This window comes from Siniperca chuatsi, linkage group LG3 (genome assembly GCF_020085105.1).
Source record: "Siniperca chuatsi isolate FFG_IHB_CAS linkage group LG3, ASM2008510v1, whole genome shotgun sequence".
NCBI lineage: Eukaryota > Metazoa > Chordata > Actinopteri > Centrarchiformes > Sinipercidae > Siniperca > Siniperca chuatsi.
The window spans coordinates 7,134,901-7,152,187 of NC_058044.1; the positions used below are offsets into that span (position 1 = coordinate 7,134,901).

The 17,287-nt window shown below is 40.7% G+C and overlaps 1 protein-coding gene across 2 annotated transcripts; it reads right to left on the reverse strand.

Moving 5' to 3' along the window:
* Positions 1-245: 245 nt before the first annotated feature.
* LOC122873422 (axin-1-like) lies at positions 246-13,106 on the reverse strand. 2 transcript variants are annotated; one of them, XM_044190107.1, is made up of 13 exons: positions 12,909-13,106; positions 11,274-11,964; positions 9,282-9,475; positions 8,942-9,091; positions 8,253-8,387; positions 7,990-8,086; positions 7,705-7,842; positions 6,237-6,627; positions 5,016-5,193; positions 4,720-4,893; positions 3,997-4,296; positions 3,721-3,870; positions 246-3,591 (listed from the first exon to the last, which is right to left on the reverse strand). In XM_044190107.1, exons 2-13 carry the CDS (start codon positions 11,892-11,894, stop codon positions 3,465-3,467), a joined length of 2,655 nt encoding a protein of 884 aa, XP_044046042.1. In that variant the 5' UTR covers positions 11,895-11,964; positions 12,909-13,106; the 3' UTR covers positions 246-3,464. The 2 variants fall into 2 exon arrangements, with proteins under 2 accessions (XP_044046042.1, XP_044046041.1); XM_044190106.1 differs by having other exon boundaries at positions 4,720-4,896; positions 12,909-13,104.
* Positions 13,107-17,287: the final 4,181 nt, after the last annotated feature.

Below are 17,287 nucleotides of genomic sequence, written 5' to 3' on the forward strand. Positions count from 1 at the left end.
ACTTGAATAAAACAGATCCATTGTTAATGTTATTAGTAACACCTGTGCTTTTCCTACAATGACAAGTTAAAATGTTTGCTTTGAAAAAGGCTTATGTTGTTTAAAAATGCCAGGAAGCATCATCTTAATTTATGGCAAAAAGAAAGGGTTAAAAGGCATGTGCAGTATTATGTTTTAGGGCAAATCAATAAGGACAATTAGGTGAACACAGAGAATGATACCTGAACAATAAAAGAGAGGAAGTGTTTATTCAACATCTTTATTATGAAGTACCTTTTTAAAAGAAATGTACAAGTGGAACCAGCACAGTGACATCTTGGCGTTTACCTTTGAAAAACAGAAACACCATGGACATGTGGTGCAGGTCTGAAGACATATGAAATGATAATGTACATATTTACAGCAGACGATCTATCAGAACAGAAGTGAGCAAGCATGACTGCAGCTAAAAATACAACAGGACTGACTGAAAATAAAAACTTACATTAAAAGCACGGATTGGTTCAATAAAGATATTTCGGAAGATAACATGAGAAAGGCACTGTGTTTCACACAAATTGACAACACAACAGACGCAGTTGTTTGTTTTGTCTATCGAATCATAATCACAAGAAACATCTCTTAGCAAATGCTGTCATTCAACTGTCCCTGGGCGTTCTTTCTAACAAAACAGATAAAATATATCAGAGGGCCATAGCAGTTTTCACATAAACATTAAAACAAAACAGATAATTCAACTCATCAGGAAAACATTCCTTATAAAGAACATGCTTGGTGATTATTAAAATTACATTTTTTATAAACAAATACATATCTAAATTTTTTATTTCATATCGAAGGCATAATGGGTTGAAGTAAGGACAAATATGTTTTCCGATCCTATGTTTCCTTTACTGGGCAGAAACCCAGGACAAATTGTATTTGACAATCCTGCACGACGTACAGTAGGACCTCTTTGTTTGATGAACACATTCAATTAACTACCAGCATAGATAACACAAAACACTCAATCAGGCCAACAGTTTGAGCTCAATACTGAAAACAGACATGATGACGTGACCAGTGAAGAGATTTCCTTTGAGGACATAGCGGGTAAGTTTAAAAAAGTCAAATTACATTCAGCTTACGTAGCTGGTGTGTGATCAGTGCTCTGTCTGCACGGTGCTTTATGATATTCTGGCCTGAAGGCCTTACTGCATTACTGTACTGATGTGAGGAGTTCAAAGAAACAGTTTAACATTTTTTAAAATACGCTTTTACAATTCGCTTTCTTGCCGAGAGCTAGATTGATACCACTCTCATGTCTGTGCGTTAAATATGGAGCTACAGCCACCAGCTGGTTAGCCTAGCTTGGCATAAAGACTGGAAACAGAGGGAAACAGCTAGCCTGGCTCTGAAAAATAAAAACTACCTACCAGCACCTTTAAGGCTCACTAATTAAAACGTTTTATCTATTTTGTTTTAGAGCTGAAACTTAAATTAATTGATGAGACAATCGATATAACTGGTATAAATAACTGGTTACATTTTTGGTAAATCGATTAAAAGCACTAATCATGCAAAAATGCCCAACAGACTGGTTCCACTTTCTAAATCGTGCATTCTTATGTGATAGTAAACCAAAAATCTTGATGTTTCAAAATATTTGGTTGGACAAAACAATTTTAAGACATCACCTTGGGTTGTGATGGGATGACATTTTATAGACCAATCGATTAATCAAGAACATAATTGGCAGATTAATTGATAATAAAAACATTCAGCAGTTGCAGCCCTAGTTTGCTTAATTCATATTAAAGCTAGGGCAGCCGTTTCCCCGTTTCCAGTCTTTATGCTAAGCTAAGCTAACAACTGCTGCTGTAGCTTTATATTTGCTGTACACACGAGAGCGGTATCAATTTTCTCACCTAACTCTCGGCAAGAACGCGAATAAGCACATTTCCCAATATGTCCAACTGTTCTTTTAAGATAAGCTGCAGATTTTTAACTCAGTGTTAAGCTACAATGATTGAAGTTCAGGAATCTGCATGAGGAAGAAGATTCCCTTCTGCTCATGATGAAGAAATACATTTGAGACTTGTGGACTTGTACTGCACAGACACACGCATGTAGGCATACAGGACGCACGATATGCTCTTTGGCTGAGTTCAGGCATACATGACACAGGCTTCCACACTCACTACGCTTCAGAATAAGCATTCTAGATAGTGATGGCACTGGCCAGGCAGGCAGGCAGGCAGGTACCTAGACTGAGTTTGGAGTTACGTACGCAAGCTCTCAATATAGCAAAAAAATATGACATACATGAGGGGACAGTGTGACCTATTAAAAACAGATACTGTGGCCAAAGATGGCACACCTTTAGTGTGCGCTCTTATTTTTCATGATAATTTTTGAGGGTGGAAAAAAAGCAATCCTATAATTAAAATCCATTGCGCATGCGAACAGAACTGCCAACAGAACTGCACACTCAAAAGGTAAACAGTACAGAATTGAGGTGTAGGGATGTATTATAGGAGAAAAAAATGGCTGCCCTGAAATGACTAATGAACTAGCTTCAAAACATACACAATAATACAACATTAAGTTGAGATATAACGAAATTAGGCTGCATTAATAAGTAATAGTACCTGCCTTGTACATACACAATTCAAATAAAATGAAACAAGTAGCTAGGATACTTGTCTTATCAAAAATATGTAGCTTTGGTAAACAAGTTGTGTGGAGAACTGTTGTCTGAACATGTTGTGAGATATCACTACAAGACACCTAGGAATCAAGGGTGAGAGAGTTTCTGTTTTGAGGTTATGAAGTCAACGAGAGGAGAAGCAGGCTAAAGTTCCACTCCTCAAAATCCTCTGTCCTCTCCCCTTGTCACCAGCTGATGAGGAACAGAGACAGCAAAAGGCAGTGAGACACCCGAATGGAACAAAACTGCTTTCTTTACTGTCCCGAGCACCGATTGAAGAGTTTCCGTGGTAATGTAGCAGCATCGTAATGGTCTGCGGAGGACAGACTCCTCCAGAGCAGAAGTGGAAGACTACTTTATCCTCTCTCTTTCCAGCAGTCCCCTCACCCTTTCCCATCTATCGCAGTGGAAGTGGAAGACTGGTCAGACATCAGATTTTAACAGCGCTCCTCGAATATCCACAGTGGAGACAAGACAGGTGAAATAATTTATGTTCCTTTACTCCGCTGTTTCATCTGGCCAAGCTTCTTTGCTGTATGTGGGTTTGATCCAGGCATGATGCCAATATCCAAATATTCCACCTCCTTAATACTCGAACTTCGACCATGCAGCGCAATCTCCCTTCTGTCACACATTGCTCCTTCCATCTTTCTACTTTCTTTCGTTCGTTTTCTCACAGCTGAATTTCCATCCAAACCAAATGTTCTCTTCCCATCTCCTTTTTTTTCCCCCAAATGATCTTTTTGCAATTCTGTCATCTTCCTGTTCCCAAATTTCAGTCAACTTTCTCCACCTTCCCGATGATCTTCTCCTCGAAAATAGGCAAGATGGCGTCATCGTCACGAACCTCCTCAAACACGACACCGCAGTCAAACTCGTCGCTCACTTTCTTGAAGTAGAACCTGCAAAAGAAAAAAAACAAAAACAACAACAGACAAACTCCATTATTACAGAGCCAAACAATGGTTTCTTTAAAATGTGACATTCCCACCCACACTATAAATTTCAATAAATACACGAGATGTTCTCACCTGTAATGGCCCTTTTTGGTAAGCAGCTCCTTGAACTGGCCTAAAGTCACCACCCGGCCTTTGACTGATGTTCGGTATGGGATTGGCTCTCCACAAAAGTAGTAAGCGACCGTCATGTTCTCACACACTTGGCGCTTACCAGACTTATGCCTTTAGAGAAAGCAAGATCCACGTCAAAACACTCAATAAGAAGATATGCAAACAGACACAAGATAAAGCCCTCTGAGGCAAAGATGTGATTTTGGGCTATACAACTAAAACTGACTTGACACCTACCTCTGCTTGGCCTGCTGTAGTGCGTTCCTCCTCCTCTCCTCCTCCAGCCTCCTCCTAGCCTCCTCCAGCTGCGTGAGGGGGTTGGGAGCCGGGTTGGGGGGCATAGCGGGGTCCTGGATGAAAGGGTGTGAGGGCTGGACCTGGGCGGACGATGAGTTGGGGATGGCGGGGGACACTGAAGAAGGGTTGTTACGCAGCTGGGCCGAGACCCAGGGGTGCACAGCTCCAGGTCGCTCCACTGAAGTTGGACGTGGTGACTCGCTGCTGGTTCCCGTCCTCCTGGAGCTACTGGTGCTACCGCTGGAAAAGCAAAAGGGAGGGAGACACGATAAATATCAAAGGACTTGACTAAAAATCTACAGAAGAGAGTGTTGCCCCCATTGAGAACAGCTTTTTGGCAGGCACATGTGGAGGTGTGCGCATTTTTTTGTGAGATTTTACAGCTTGTTTCTGCTGGCCCCAAAGCACCACATAAATAAATAAATGGGTTATTATAGGTTTAATTGATGCTTTGAGTTTATTGACTAGTGAGGCCTCTATTGTCCTGCATGTTTACAGCTACCTTTAGCCTGATACACTGCTTGAATAAATATAGCACATCAGTTTGAACTTGTAAATCATTACAACCTTAATAAAATATTTTAAATAAAATAAACAAATTCAATTCATTTCTAAAAATATCTTAAAGTATTAATCAATAGTAATACACGTAATATTACTCACCCATGTGTGCTCTTCCTTTGTCTGTCTCCTTCCATCATCCACTGCAGGATCTTCTGGTTTCTCTCCAGATCCTCATGAAGTACCTGGGCCTCCATGCCACGTCCACTGTCATCACCTTTGCCTGATGTCTCTGATGCCTTCTTACAACCTCGCCGTGATAGCGTGCTGCCTTTACTACTGCAGAACGAACATGTAACAACATATGCAAACCAGTTGAGGTCATCTGAATGAAAGACAGTACGTACAGTTTGCTGTAGACCTATCAAATATCAGCACATACAACCACACTAGCCTACCTGTAACCCATGCCCTCATGCGTGCTTGCTCCAGCCCCGTCAGCGTAGTTACGACTTCTCCCTGCGTACTGGTTGGCTGGGTCTCCGTTCCACAGGAAGCTGGCCTGAGACCTAGAGCCCGCCTCCTCCTGCCCTTCTCTTCCTCTGTGGTGATACAGCTGCTTGTGGTGATGCATACCTGAGACAGAACAGCCAGACTTGTTAGTGACATACTAGCCTCTCTTCAATACATCCTACACTCAAGTAAAAGAACAAAATAAAAGAAACACTACTACTGCAGCTTCATTTGAAGCCTGCGTTGGCATGTGAAAAATATCCACACAGCATTTGAAGCATAATATAAAGAACATAAATTAAATTCGAAATGGTGCCCTGGATTCAGGTCTCTTTTTTTGTGTTATCTCACATCTTTCTACACCTGAAGAGCCAATCTCTCCAGCTATTGCTCACCAGGAAATGTTTATAATGTAATCTTTATAAAGCCAGGACTGTGGCATGTCGAGGTCTTTTTCTCTACTTTTGAGTACAAGGCTGGTGATATTCTATAATTGTCTCAGTCAACAAATCCCATGAAAAGACCAAAACCAGCAATGAATTGATCCTAACAAGTATTGTCCAGAGCCTGATAGCGCACACACACCAAAATGTCTATTCATCCACCGCTGAAAATAGTGCCCAACAAGCACCATTTCCTCCTGTTTGAGTGACATTCACCAAAAACTACAGTGCCCAGCAGTTTTAGGAAATTACTGAGCATTTAAAAAAATAAAAATAAAAATGGGTCACAGATATATATTTACATCTTCAGTAGGAACCAGTGGGCTTGGGAATAAGTGCCACAGACAGGGCAGAGAAGTCAGAAAATAAATAAAGTCGGAAAATAAAATAAATAAAATAATATTTTTCTTATTGTTCACAATAAGAAAAATACAGATACATTGTTCACTTTGACAGCTACAAGACCACCGATGATGATGTGCTATCATCTGACAAGTGAAGGAGTTAACGGTACAATAGTCGGGATGTGCCAATCATGTGACCAAGCTTTCCGAGAACTGCGACATGTCCACCAACACTGGCATGCCGGGTTGGTTTACACAGAAAACAACAGGGGTGGATGTTTTTATGCACATCGTACGCGTCCAGTGTGTTTGAGAGTTCAGTCTCTCCAATCTCTCACCCTTTCACCCCCCTGTCTCCCTCCCCTCCACAGCCTCTTACCTTTGACCCCAGCAGCAGGCAGACTGTGACCTCCCCCTCGGTGTGGGGGGTAGTGAGGCGGGCCGATCCCCCCGTCAGGTGAACGTGATGATTTGGGAGGCGTATGTCGACCCCCTCCCCCTAAGGTGCTGTTGGTTGCCCCTGGCGACTGGCAGCCCGGCGTTTTCATCACACGCTGTACATGCTCATCCAAAATAGATTCCGGGTCGTCGTCATGGGAATCTTCCATGGCAACCAGGCCGCCATAAGTGGTGACTGTAGCCGTGTTAGCAGTGGTCTCTGAATAACGGGCGCCGTAGAGAGGTGGAAACGATGAGGGGAGGGGGAGTGGTATGCTATGAGAAGACATGGAGGTTGTCACGGAGATGTCAGCATCGTCCCCCTCTTCTTCCTGTTAGGAGAAGAAAACAAATATTTATCTCCAATTAGACATGACAAGGACAAGGAGAAATACAATGAATAAATGCCCCTACCAAACTTGTATGTGCTATTAAATTTCAGACAAATAATGCCATCTATTAGGTACTTTATTAAAAATAAAAGAGACTTCATTAAACATCACTGTGACAGTTTAACAGCCTATGGTTAAATCTAGCTGAACACGCTGTGTCTATCTAATTTAAAACTTACAGTTTTTTTCCCCCATGGAGGAAAAACAATAAACACTACAACATGTGTTATTTTGACAGAATTCATTATTAAGCTGCATGGACAAATTACTATGTGCTCATGACATTTAGAACTGAGTTTTTCAAAATTTCAAAATAATGATTTCCACCAAGTAGCCCTTTTGGTGGATCCATAACCCCCAGTTAGCTTTTGTGTTCCAATAGTGTTTAGACAGAACATATCAACAGATCCAGTTGCACAACAGCAAAAGTACAGTAGCCATTTTTTTAATTTTGTACATGAAATTTTTGTTTACCTTAGTGGTAGATTAAAAAAAAATACTTTGGCAGCCCAACATAAACAAAGTGAAACATAATTTAAACATATATTGACAACAATATCTGAGTAGCTAGTTTCGGCCGAATGTTGGATGTTTGGAGAAGGGAGTGATATTTTGAATAGCACTGTTTTTTGTCACGTGCTTATGTTTATGGTTTTTTTTTTTTTTTTTTTTTTTTTTTTTAAAATACACCTGGCACCTGACACATCAGATTTCCACACCGTCAAAGAAATAAAACTGTGCATCCTGGCCATAGTTCAGTTACAATATCCTAGCGCACCATCGGTGCCTCTCTTGCATGGCTGCTGAACTCACTGTGAGCCGATATACCGACCACACCATACAGTTTCCCATTACTAAAAAGATAAACTGTAAAAGTTCTCAAATTAACGGCGAATTTCACTTATAATTCACCAAGTATTTCTGAGGAAACAACAACATCAACACTGTGTGAATAACTGGAATGAATTACAGCTTAACTCAGTGTCAGAATCACATCACATCAAGTAATACACTCACCAGTCGTACTCTCTTCAGCCTCTCTTCGAGTCTTTCCTGAGCCTCTCTCTCTCTGAGAACCGTCTCCAGCCTGCTGATGAGCTCTGCTGCAAACCTCTCAGGCTCTACGTGGATGTCCTTTGGCATGCGGTACGTGCGCTGTGTATCGACACAAGCACAAAAATTACATGCCACAAATTCCTATACATCTGCTGCTAAAATTCAGCTGCCATTTTAGTAAATGTAACATGTAAATCATTAGCAAATCTGATATGAGGCTAAATGAGTTGTGTCTGTATAACTCACAGGTATATGAGGTAGGGGCACGCGTCCATTGGCTTTGGCACTTTCATGCATCTCTTTACGATGCTGCTTCCGATATCTGTATGGAGGAATACCATCTCTGCACACAAAGACACAGATAAACAACAATCAATCACAGATCTGAACAGCTCATTCATCCTGAAAACCAGTGTTGTCATTAAATGTTTAAATCCAGCCAATTAATGAAGGAGTTAATCAATTAATAAATATATGCAGTAATTCTGGGTTCATCTGTGTGTACTTACACACTGCTGTCGGTCAGTGACAGTGTGTCTGCATCACTCGACATGCTCTGCTGTTCACTGTCATTGGCACTGGTTGCTGGAGCACGAGCATAGCCCATGTTTGCGTAGTATGGGTTTACCGGCTCCCGCCACGGCCTGCGGTTGAGTGGAGAGATTATAATGTAGTGAGCTCACATTAAAATGTTGATACATGTACACATTCATGCACACACAAGGGTCAGCATAAAGCTAGAAGTAATCCATGCATTTTCCATTACATTAAATACAACGTCTATGACCAGAAAACAATGCATGCTTAGCTTTAAAATAGGTTTAACAAGTCAACCATTGTTCAAGCAGATAAAAAAGGCCTATGATGAAATGTACTTGTATATTTTTGTTCTATTTGACATAGTATGTATAGGAAAAAGCCAAATATATTAAAAAGCAATGGAAATTAGCAGATTTGTGAGTTGCATGGGTAAAATGGGTAACCTCCACTGGTGTACATATGGTGGTATTAAAAATGAAAGGGCAATTATTGGTATCATTACCAATGTTGGTTTAATGACCGTGGAAATCTGATTATGATATAAAAAATATTTCAATGTCACACCCATCATGATGGGAAATAATATAAACTCTAAAACATCACAGTCAATCCAAGAACCTTGAGACAGACAGACAGACACACACACACACACACACACCTGTACTCCCTGCTGTCCGGCCTCCTCCTGTTGGTTGAGGCTCTCTGCGGTGCTGTCTGCATCAGCAGGCTATGAGTCAGTCTACCAGCTGGTGTGTCTCCACACTCCTCCTCATCTTTCTCTTCCTCCACCTCCCTCACTCCTCCACACCTAAGATCAGATTAAATTAGATCTGTTAGTCAAACATCAGAAACATTAAATTATTTCGCAAGCTATGAGAATGTTTTCAAGTTTTGTTAGTGTTGCGCTCAGAAAAGTCAGTGGAATTTATTGTTGAATTATTCCAGATGACAGGCATGGATCCTGTGCAATATATGACATTAGTTGTGCATCATCTCACCTCCACTCCTCATCCTCAGCAAGTGTGGGTAAGTACCCAGGTACAGGCTTGGCTGGACCCGATGAAGGGCTCTGATCACTGGGGTTAGGCTTGGGGCTCTCTCCTCCTGTCCGTGTGTACTCCAGGTACAGATCTGACTTAAGAAACAAAGGGTAGGTGTTTTCTTCCATCATCGCCTGGATCTCTGTCTGGGCCTGGAACAAATAAACACAGTGGTCACATATCTGGACTCAGAGTTGGTACAAATGACTGAAGCAAAGACTAATGGTCTGAAAGGTTTTGACCTTGCTCTTGGCTCGCAACTTTTCTCTTGACTTAAGCTAAACACAATTCCAACACTGCTTCTCGTCTGAAATAAATGTGAACACAGGTAACTATGATATAGCAAACTAATACCCACCCCAGACCAACACACGACACAGGGTAAAACCCACATTTATGTAAACCACCTAGCTAGTCTAATACTCAATCCAGACTGACACAGAGAGGTGTGTTATGCCCACACAAAGGTCAATGTCAATCGGTCAATGTCAATCACTCGATGTGGTTCTCATAACCAGGTTTGAATCCAAGTCGGACAGTACTGTGCTTTGGTGTTTTAACTAGAGAAGGAAATTCATATACATACATACATTTAACCGACTCCCAGAATCTTCTAAACAACAGCAAGAGAATAGAAAGCAAGAAAAAGTGCAGGAAGAGGTTGGCTGCAGAGAAAACTAACAATGAATTATGGTAATTATGTAATGTCAGTCTGATAAAATTGTTGTTTGGCGGTGATGTGTAAAGAACTACAGTCGGAGACTCAAGTCTCTGTTAACAAGACTTGTGATAGCAGTCTCATATGTACGTCGTCTGAACACACATTCAGGAGACCCACATCGTATCAAAAAAAGAGCAATGAAGATAGAAAGGATGAAAAAGATCAGGGGCGAAAGAGGGCACAGGTGGGCGGAAAACCTGAAACCTAAACTTAACTTGATTTGGTCCTTTGTTGTGGTTTACTTACTAGAGCAGAAAAACACAAGAAAACATATAATTGTGGCAGTGACGTGTGTGGAACTACAGTCGCATCCTTTCTTTGTCACATATTTTGAAATACTATTTAAAATTTTACTACAAGGCTGTAACAGTCCTTTACGGCCACAGGAGCATGTTCAGGAACCCAGGAACCTTTTGAGGTACTCAGGTACTATAACTCAATTTTGACTGCAGAAACCCAGGTCCAGTTTTAGTTCCTGGGCCATAGTTCCTGCCCCCTAAAAAGTCTCTTCAGTGGAGCAGTACTGAATGTTGCTGACAGGTCCATCACAAGCCTTAAGCCTGCTACAAGTGTTGTGCAGCATCTATTCTGCAAATATGACTAACCTTCCAATCAATGTGATTAATCTTCCATAGTAAATCAATACATACACAAACATACTCTATGCTACAAATGAAATTCAATTTGGCATGTTTGGCATAAATATACTCTACAACTTCTAGACCTGCTACACCAGTCTTGGTGGAAGCAGACGTGGCTGTCAAGTTACTCAAATACAGAAGTAAACATTGACGTACAAATGAACTACGATAGCTTCAAAAGGCGTAGGCCAAAAACACTTGGCCCCCAACTGTGTACTGGGGAGAAGTTATTAAAGTTGTATGAGAAAAAAATACTAAAATTCTCAGCACCAGTCTGCAGACAGCGCTTCCATCAAAGCCAATTGTGATACTTTTTGGGTGTCACATATTATTTTCTCAACAGGCACAATTCAGTTTCAGTTGCTGTATCCTGCCAGTAATCACAGCAATGCTGTTTTGCATTAGCTGATACTTAAACCTAAGTACCTTACCTAAAATTCCAATCCCTTAGCCTGGCTGAACCTGACCATTTCAAAGAACTGAGATGGACAAAATACAGCCTGTGAGATCTTTCAATGGCCTGTGTAATCCAACATGCATTGCTCTTATTAGGAAGCGCTACGAACAATAAATTAGTGTTTTAATTACCTGTTCAAACATGGCAGGGTCTGGATGCGGCCTTCCCACACAGTCTCTGATGAAGCTCTTGGTGGCTGCTTTGATCTGCCTTGAGACAATCCCACTTCCGTCTACAATGTACTTCCTGTAGATGGCCTTGGCCAGCTTTGCCTTCTTCTCCTGGCTGGTCTTCCTGAACCCCGAGCAAGCAAACCAGAAGTCGAGAAGGTCTGCACACCCTTCCTGGCACAGGAAGTTTCGGAACAGCTGGATGCCTTCCTGGTCATCTAGGAGAGAGTGAAGTGACTCTGCCCACTTCAGGTACGGTGGAGTTGGTGAAGCTGAGCCCTCCGGTTCATACCCCAAGTCCAGATCAGGGCGACGCGGAGTCGCAGACGATGAGGAGGGTGTGTAACTTGATGGATCCCCCATTTTAGATGATGAGGATGACGGGAGATAGCCAAAGGTTTGGGAAAGGGTGATCGGACGGGTGTTGGCTGACTGGACTGGGGGGTCCACATCAGATCCCTCCTCACCAGGAACTGGGGGTCGCGGAGCATCCTCGGTAAAGTGGGTAGGGCCGCTCAGAGAGGCCACAACCCCACCACCGCCCCTGTACCCAATCCCATGTAATTCTCTGACAACACTCATGTCTTTGATTGCACAAGGCAGAGGTCAGATCTTCCCCTCTAGCAATGATTTTGCTGGCAAACAATTCACCCTATAAAGGAAACAATAGAATTGGTTAGCTGTAGCAGTGGGAGTTGACACAAAGGAAATAAACATTATTACTAAGATGATAAAGATGACTGACTCATCTCTCAACCCCCTTTACACCTTTATGTATTCATACACACACACACACACACAAACACATATATATAGCAGTATTAAGAAGCAACCACATGAGATGATGAGCATAACGGATATATAAAACAGAATAGAGCAGGATATAGACAAGTGTGGTTGAGAATGACAATATTATCACAAAAACTGAAATATTGCTAGAATGCTAACTTGGAATGTAAGCTTGCTTACAAATACATTTTAGGATTATGTGTTATTAATACAGTCAGACTCAAGTCTGAATAAAAACAATGTAATGCCCTGTGAGTACATTTCCAAGCTGAAGTTCACCATTAAGTTTTTGTCGTCATTTTAACAGCTAGCTTAAAAACTAGGGCTGACAAAGCAAAGCTCACACTTCGTGTAGCTAGACATCATATCCTAAATAACCAACTAATGTTAACAAGCTAAGACAGCTAGCTAGCCTCACAGCAATGCCACCACCAATGCCAGTGCTTTGAAGTGAGAATCTCATTCATCTTGGCCTGCAAAGACGGTGGGGGATGGGTACAGAAACAAACTCTACAACCACACAAGACGGGCCTGCATGCAAAAACACTTCAACGCAAGCGTACTTTGAACATTTATTCGTGCCAAGCAAACTCGTACAGAAGCAACGCCAACTTTCCTACTGCTAAACGCCAACAAATGATCCGATCTAAGATCAAACAAAACAAGAAAGCGAGGGCACGTTTTCCACTCTGCTGGCTGCAGCGCCAGCTAGCTTGGTGTGTTAGCTAGTTTTGGTTAGCTTGTTAGCTGGCTAGCTTAGCTAGGTACGTTAACGTCCCGTGTTTTCCACAAAAGTGTCTGTCCTACCGTCTCTGAAAGCCCGATCCCCGTAATCCGCTGCATTGGGGATACTGGCGCGAACTGTGTACTCCAAAACGCAGCATATGGATAGCTTTCTGATATTAAATATTAACGAAAATAACCCGTCGACTATCCCCTTAACTCCCCATGGTGGCTGGTTTCTGAGCAATAATACAGAGCGAGAGAATACGTGCGATCACGCCGAAGCCGTGCGGCGTGTAGCACGTTTATAGAACTACAACGCATAGAAGCGACAAACGTAGCGCATCGTCAGGCTCCTAGTTTACCAGTGGTGAAAGAAGTATTTAGATTTTTAAAGTTAAATTAGCAATACCACAATGTACAAAGACTATAGACCATTACGTGTAAAAATCCTGTATTCAAATTAGTACAGTACAGAAGTATTATCAACAAAATGTACTCAAAGTATGTAAGTAAAAGTAGGCTACTCACTATGCAGGAAAAAATTTGTTTGTCAGTGTTACATTATTCTATATTATATTATTGGATTATTATTATTGATGCATTAATATGTAAGTAGCATTTTAATGTTGTAGCTAGTTGCAGTGGGGCTACTTGTACCTATTTTATTTACTGTTGGGTGATTTAATTTACTGTATAACAAAGCGTTGTACTTTAGGTGTTTTTAAAATCTTAACCTGCAAAGTAACTTGTAACTGTAACTGTAAATGTACTTTACTCAACTACTTTTCACCACTGCAGCATCCTGATCTTGAGTAACATTATACTGGCAGTGTAATTAAAAATACAGTACTGGTACCGGTTATATCTAAAAACATTTATCAATACTGTGATACCAATTCCTAAAACAAGCGCTTAATTCCACTGGTATAGATTTAAGTTCTTCGAGTAACCATAGCTACGCAGTGAACAGTGGTGGAAGAAGTATTTAGATAATTTACTTAAGTAAAAGTAGCAATATCACAATGTAAAAATATTCTATTACAAGTAAAAGCCCTGCATTTAAAATTTTACTTTAGTACAGAAGTAGGCTATAATCAGAGCCTATATCAAACGTTAAAGTACCCATTAGGCAGAATGGCCCCTTTCAGTGTTTAATTATAAATATAAATTATATATAATGATTATTACAGATGCATTAACATATAAGCAGCACTATTTTCCTGGAGTTAATTTTAACTATGTGCTACAGTATAATTTTGTGTATTTAAATCAGTGAATCAATCTATGAAAACAATGTACCATATTTTAAAAACTGATCATAACTTTTGCATGTAAAATATTAATCTGCAAAGTATCTAGTATCTAAAGCTGTCAAATAAATGTAAGTAAAAAAGGTACAATTTGCCTCTGAAATGTAGTAGAGTAGAAATATAACATAGCATACAATTAAATATTCAAGTAAAGTACAAGTACCTCAGAATTGCACTTAAGTACAGTAGTTGAGTAAATGCGCTTAGTTACTTTCCACCACTGGCATTGCATTAAATAAGTTGCTATCAGAGTTTAGAGGTCAGAACGGTTCTACCTGGCTCAGTTCTATGTCAGGGTAGCGAAATTACGTCCAACAGCGCCCCTGCCGACATCAACCGGTCACTACACAATTTAACAAAATGAAATGAATTGCAATACAAACGCGAGCCTTTGAACAGACTCTAATTAGTAGCTATTACATGATTGATAATAATCTGTTTGTACAACACATTGCTGTAAAAATGAATAAAAAAGGCAGTATGCATTGAAACTGGAAAAAAAGAGCCAGACACAGGAACTGCACCACAGACAACATGAGCAGGTACAGCTTACTTTGCGTCAGGCAGTCAGCCGGTCTGAATGCGAGGCAAATCTCAGGCAGCCCACAGGTCAGTGAGAAACACTGACAAAACACTGGAAAGGTTTTCTTACCTCTGAACAGGTGTTCAGTTAACGGAGCCCACCTCCAGTGGCAGAGTGACTGACAGGACAGAGAGAGCACGCCGCCGCCGCCACCTGAGCATCCTGCTTGTCACTCGCCTCCGTCGGGCTGTCAGTCAGGAGCACCGAGCTGCCACGTCTGTGTGTGTGTGAGAGAGAGAGAGAGAGAGAGAGAGAGAGAGAGAGAGAGAGAGAGAGAGAGGTGAAAAGAGAGAGAGGGAGAAAGAGAGGGAGAGAGATATTAGACTACAGTCATTCATTTCGTCTCAATAGATTAAACATCCCTTACCAAAAAACACAAATTCATATTTTCACAAGTGTCAGAAAACCATGTGCTTAAATGAGAACTCATCACATGCCATTCCACATGCGTATTAACTGTGAAGCTAATGTTTTCACGTGTAATGCTTTACATTTTGCATGAGAACTATCTGAAAATCACATGTCCATATGTGATTTCGTCGTGTGAAATGGTCTCTTCCACATGTAAAATGTGGTTAACATGCGATAAATTCCCATCGCTTTTTTTTGGTAAAATCCTTATAATAAAAGCAGGCCTATAGAAGGTGTAGAAAAAAATACTACTAATAATATGAGAAAACAATCTCACTAAAAGGTCCATTGAGTAGCTGCTCTGATCATATCACCTTCATCAGCAGATGGAGTTTGTCCAGTTGTTATGGCTTTTGACAGTCTCCCCTTGTGGTGAGATTTGCTGTTTCCAAGGTCAAGAATGAACTTTGAACCTCAGCTAATAACAATGCTTAAAGGAATTAATATGGCTCTTTGTCTCTAATAATAAACTAATAAAACACTGATTTCTGTAACAAAAATCAATAATAGCAGTACAAGTTAAATGTAAAATCTAACCAGTACATTGCATTCCAATGGCTTTGGATCATTAAACCAATATACAAATGCAGACAACATTTTCAAGAACGTTTGTGCACTGCAGTTAATTATTGACTTGACCTGTTGACATCCAAATGGTTTTGATTTGAATGTAAATCAGAAAATGCGAAAATATCACAATAAAACCACCATGAGTGTCTGAGGAGGTGTCTTCGAGGCAGTCTCTCTGCTGTTCATTTTAATAAGACGCTTCATCAGTTTCACAAATTCAAACTGAGCTCTACAATAGTACAGAAAAAACAAAAAGAATATGATTTTAAGAGTTCATTTTCTCTTTTAAATGTGAATTAAGAACACCTCTAAATCGAACCATGATGTGCAGTGGTTAACAAAGTAGTTTACCATGCCTCCCGTTCAGGCTAGCTGTCCCATGTGGAGAAGGCAGGGTCAGGGGGCTCAGGTGAGGTCCAGACCCCTGTCCTCATGTCTGTCCACTCCTGGATGGACAGTTCTTCCATTATTATCTGAACCTGGGAAATAGAAAAACCAGCACTAAGAAATCAAACAGAGCAACTAGACATCTTTTCACGTCCGTGCTGTAGCTCTCACGAATATCCGATTTTTGCAACATTTCTGTAACACCAGAAATACGCCTCAGAGAAGTCCATATGTACAATTAGAGAAGAACAATATAAATCTGATATTGATAATGTGAAATAAGAATAGATATTATCTGAGATTTTGGTCTTTTTAATAACATGATACAGCTTCAAATGTAAGGCCTTAAAGGCTAATTTAGGCTCAAGCATGCATATTTCTGGATTCATTTGACTGTTAAACTTGACCGAAAAGAACAACTAACGCCTCTATTTGTTTGGTCATATCCACGTTATAAATTATTTTCTGTATCAGAATTTTATTTTATGTAAATATCTTCTGAATGCATCAGTGGTCATCCCAAAATATTGCCACATATTGATAGAGATATTGAGGATTTCAGTTAGAAATATTAGATTTTTTTCAAAACTTTATTCAGCCCCATTTATAGCCTAGATCTCTAAAATAATTTAAATGTCTTTGAGTAGACAACCAGTGTGACATTGTTCAGTAAGAGATCTAGAGAAGCCTTTCGGGCTGTAATGAAGACAGGCAGGGTTGTTTGCAGTGGTGGCTTGAGAAAATGTTGATGATATGTTTTCCCTGTGTGTTTGATTGGCAGACCTTATAGCAAAGCTAAACACGCATCATTATGGAAATGTATCACTTTGGCTTATATCAGTCAACACACACACACACACACACACACACACACACACACACGTACACAGTCGAGATTCATTATAGATTCATAAGTACCAACATGCCCCCAACCCCTCCTCACCAAGACATCATAAAGGTCAAGTTCATCTTCCTCAGTATTCTCTCTTTGTCTCCCTTCCCTCTCTCCTCATTGTCTCTGGGGGCACTGCAGCAACCACAACAACACCAGCCTGTTGCAGCAGGAACCTGTGTGTGTGTGTGTGTGTGTGTTGTAGAGGTCTGTGCTCTTAGCTGAAGAAAGGTCATCACACAGGGGGGCACTGATACACCTGGCCGCATGCTCCCTCTCCCTCTCCCTCTTTCTCTATCTATCTATC

Excerpts from the sequence above, each read along its gene's own strand:
- LOC122873422 (XM_044190106.1), bottom strand. The coding sequence starts at position 11,894 with ATGAGTGTTGTCAGAGAATTACATGGGATTGGGTACAGGGGCGGTGGT. Across the intron at positions 9,476-11,273 it reads ACCCTGCCATGTTTGAACAG|GCCCAGACAGAGATCCAGGC; the intron begins GTAATTAAAACA and ends TATTTGTTCCAG. Across the intron at positions 4,897-5,015 it reads CATGAGGGCATGGGTTACAG|TAGTAAAGGCAGCACGCTAT; the intron begins GTAGGCTAGTGT and ends TTCGTTCTGCAG.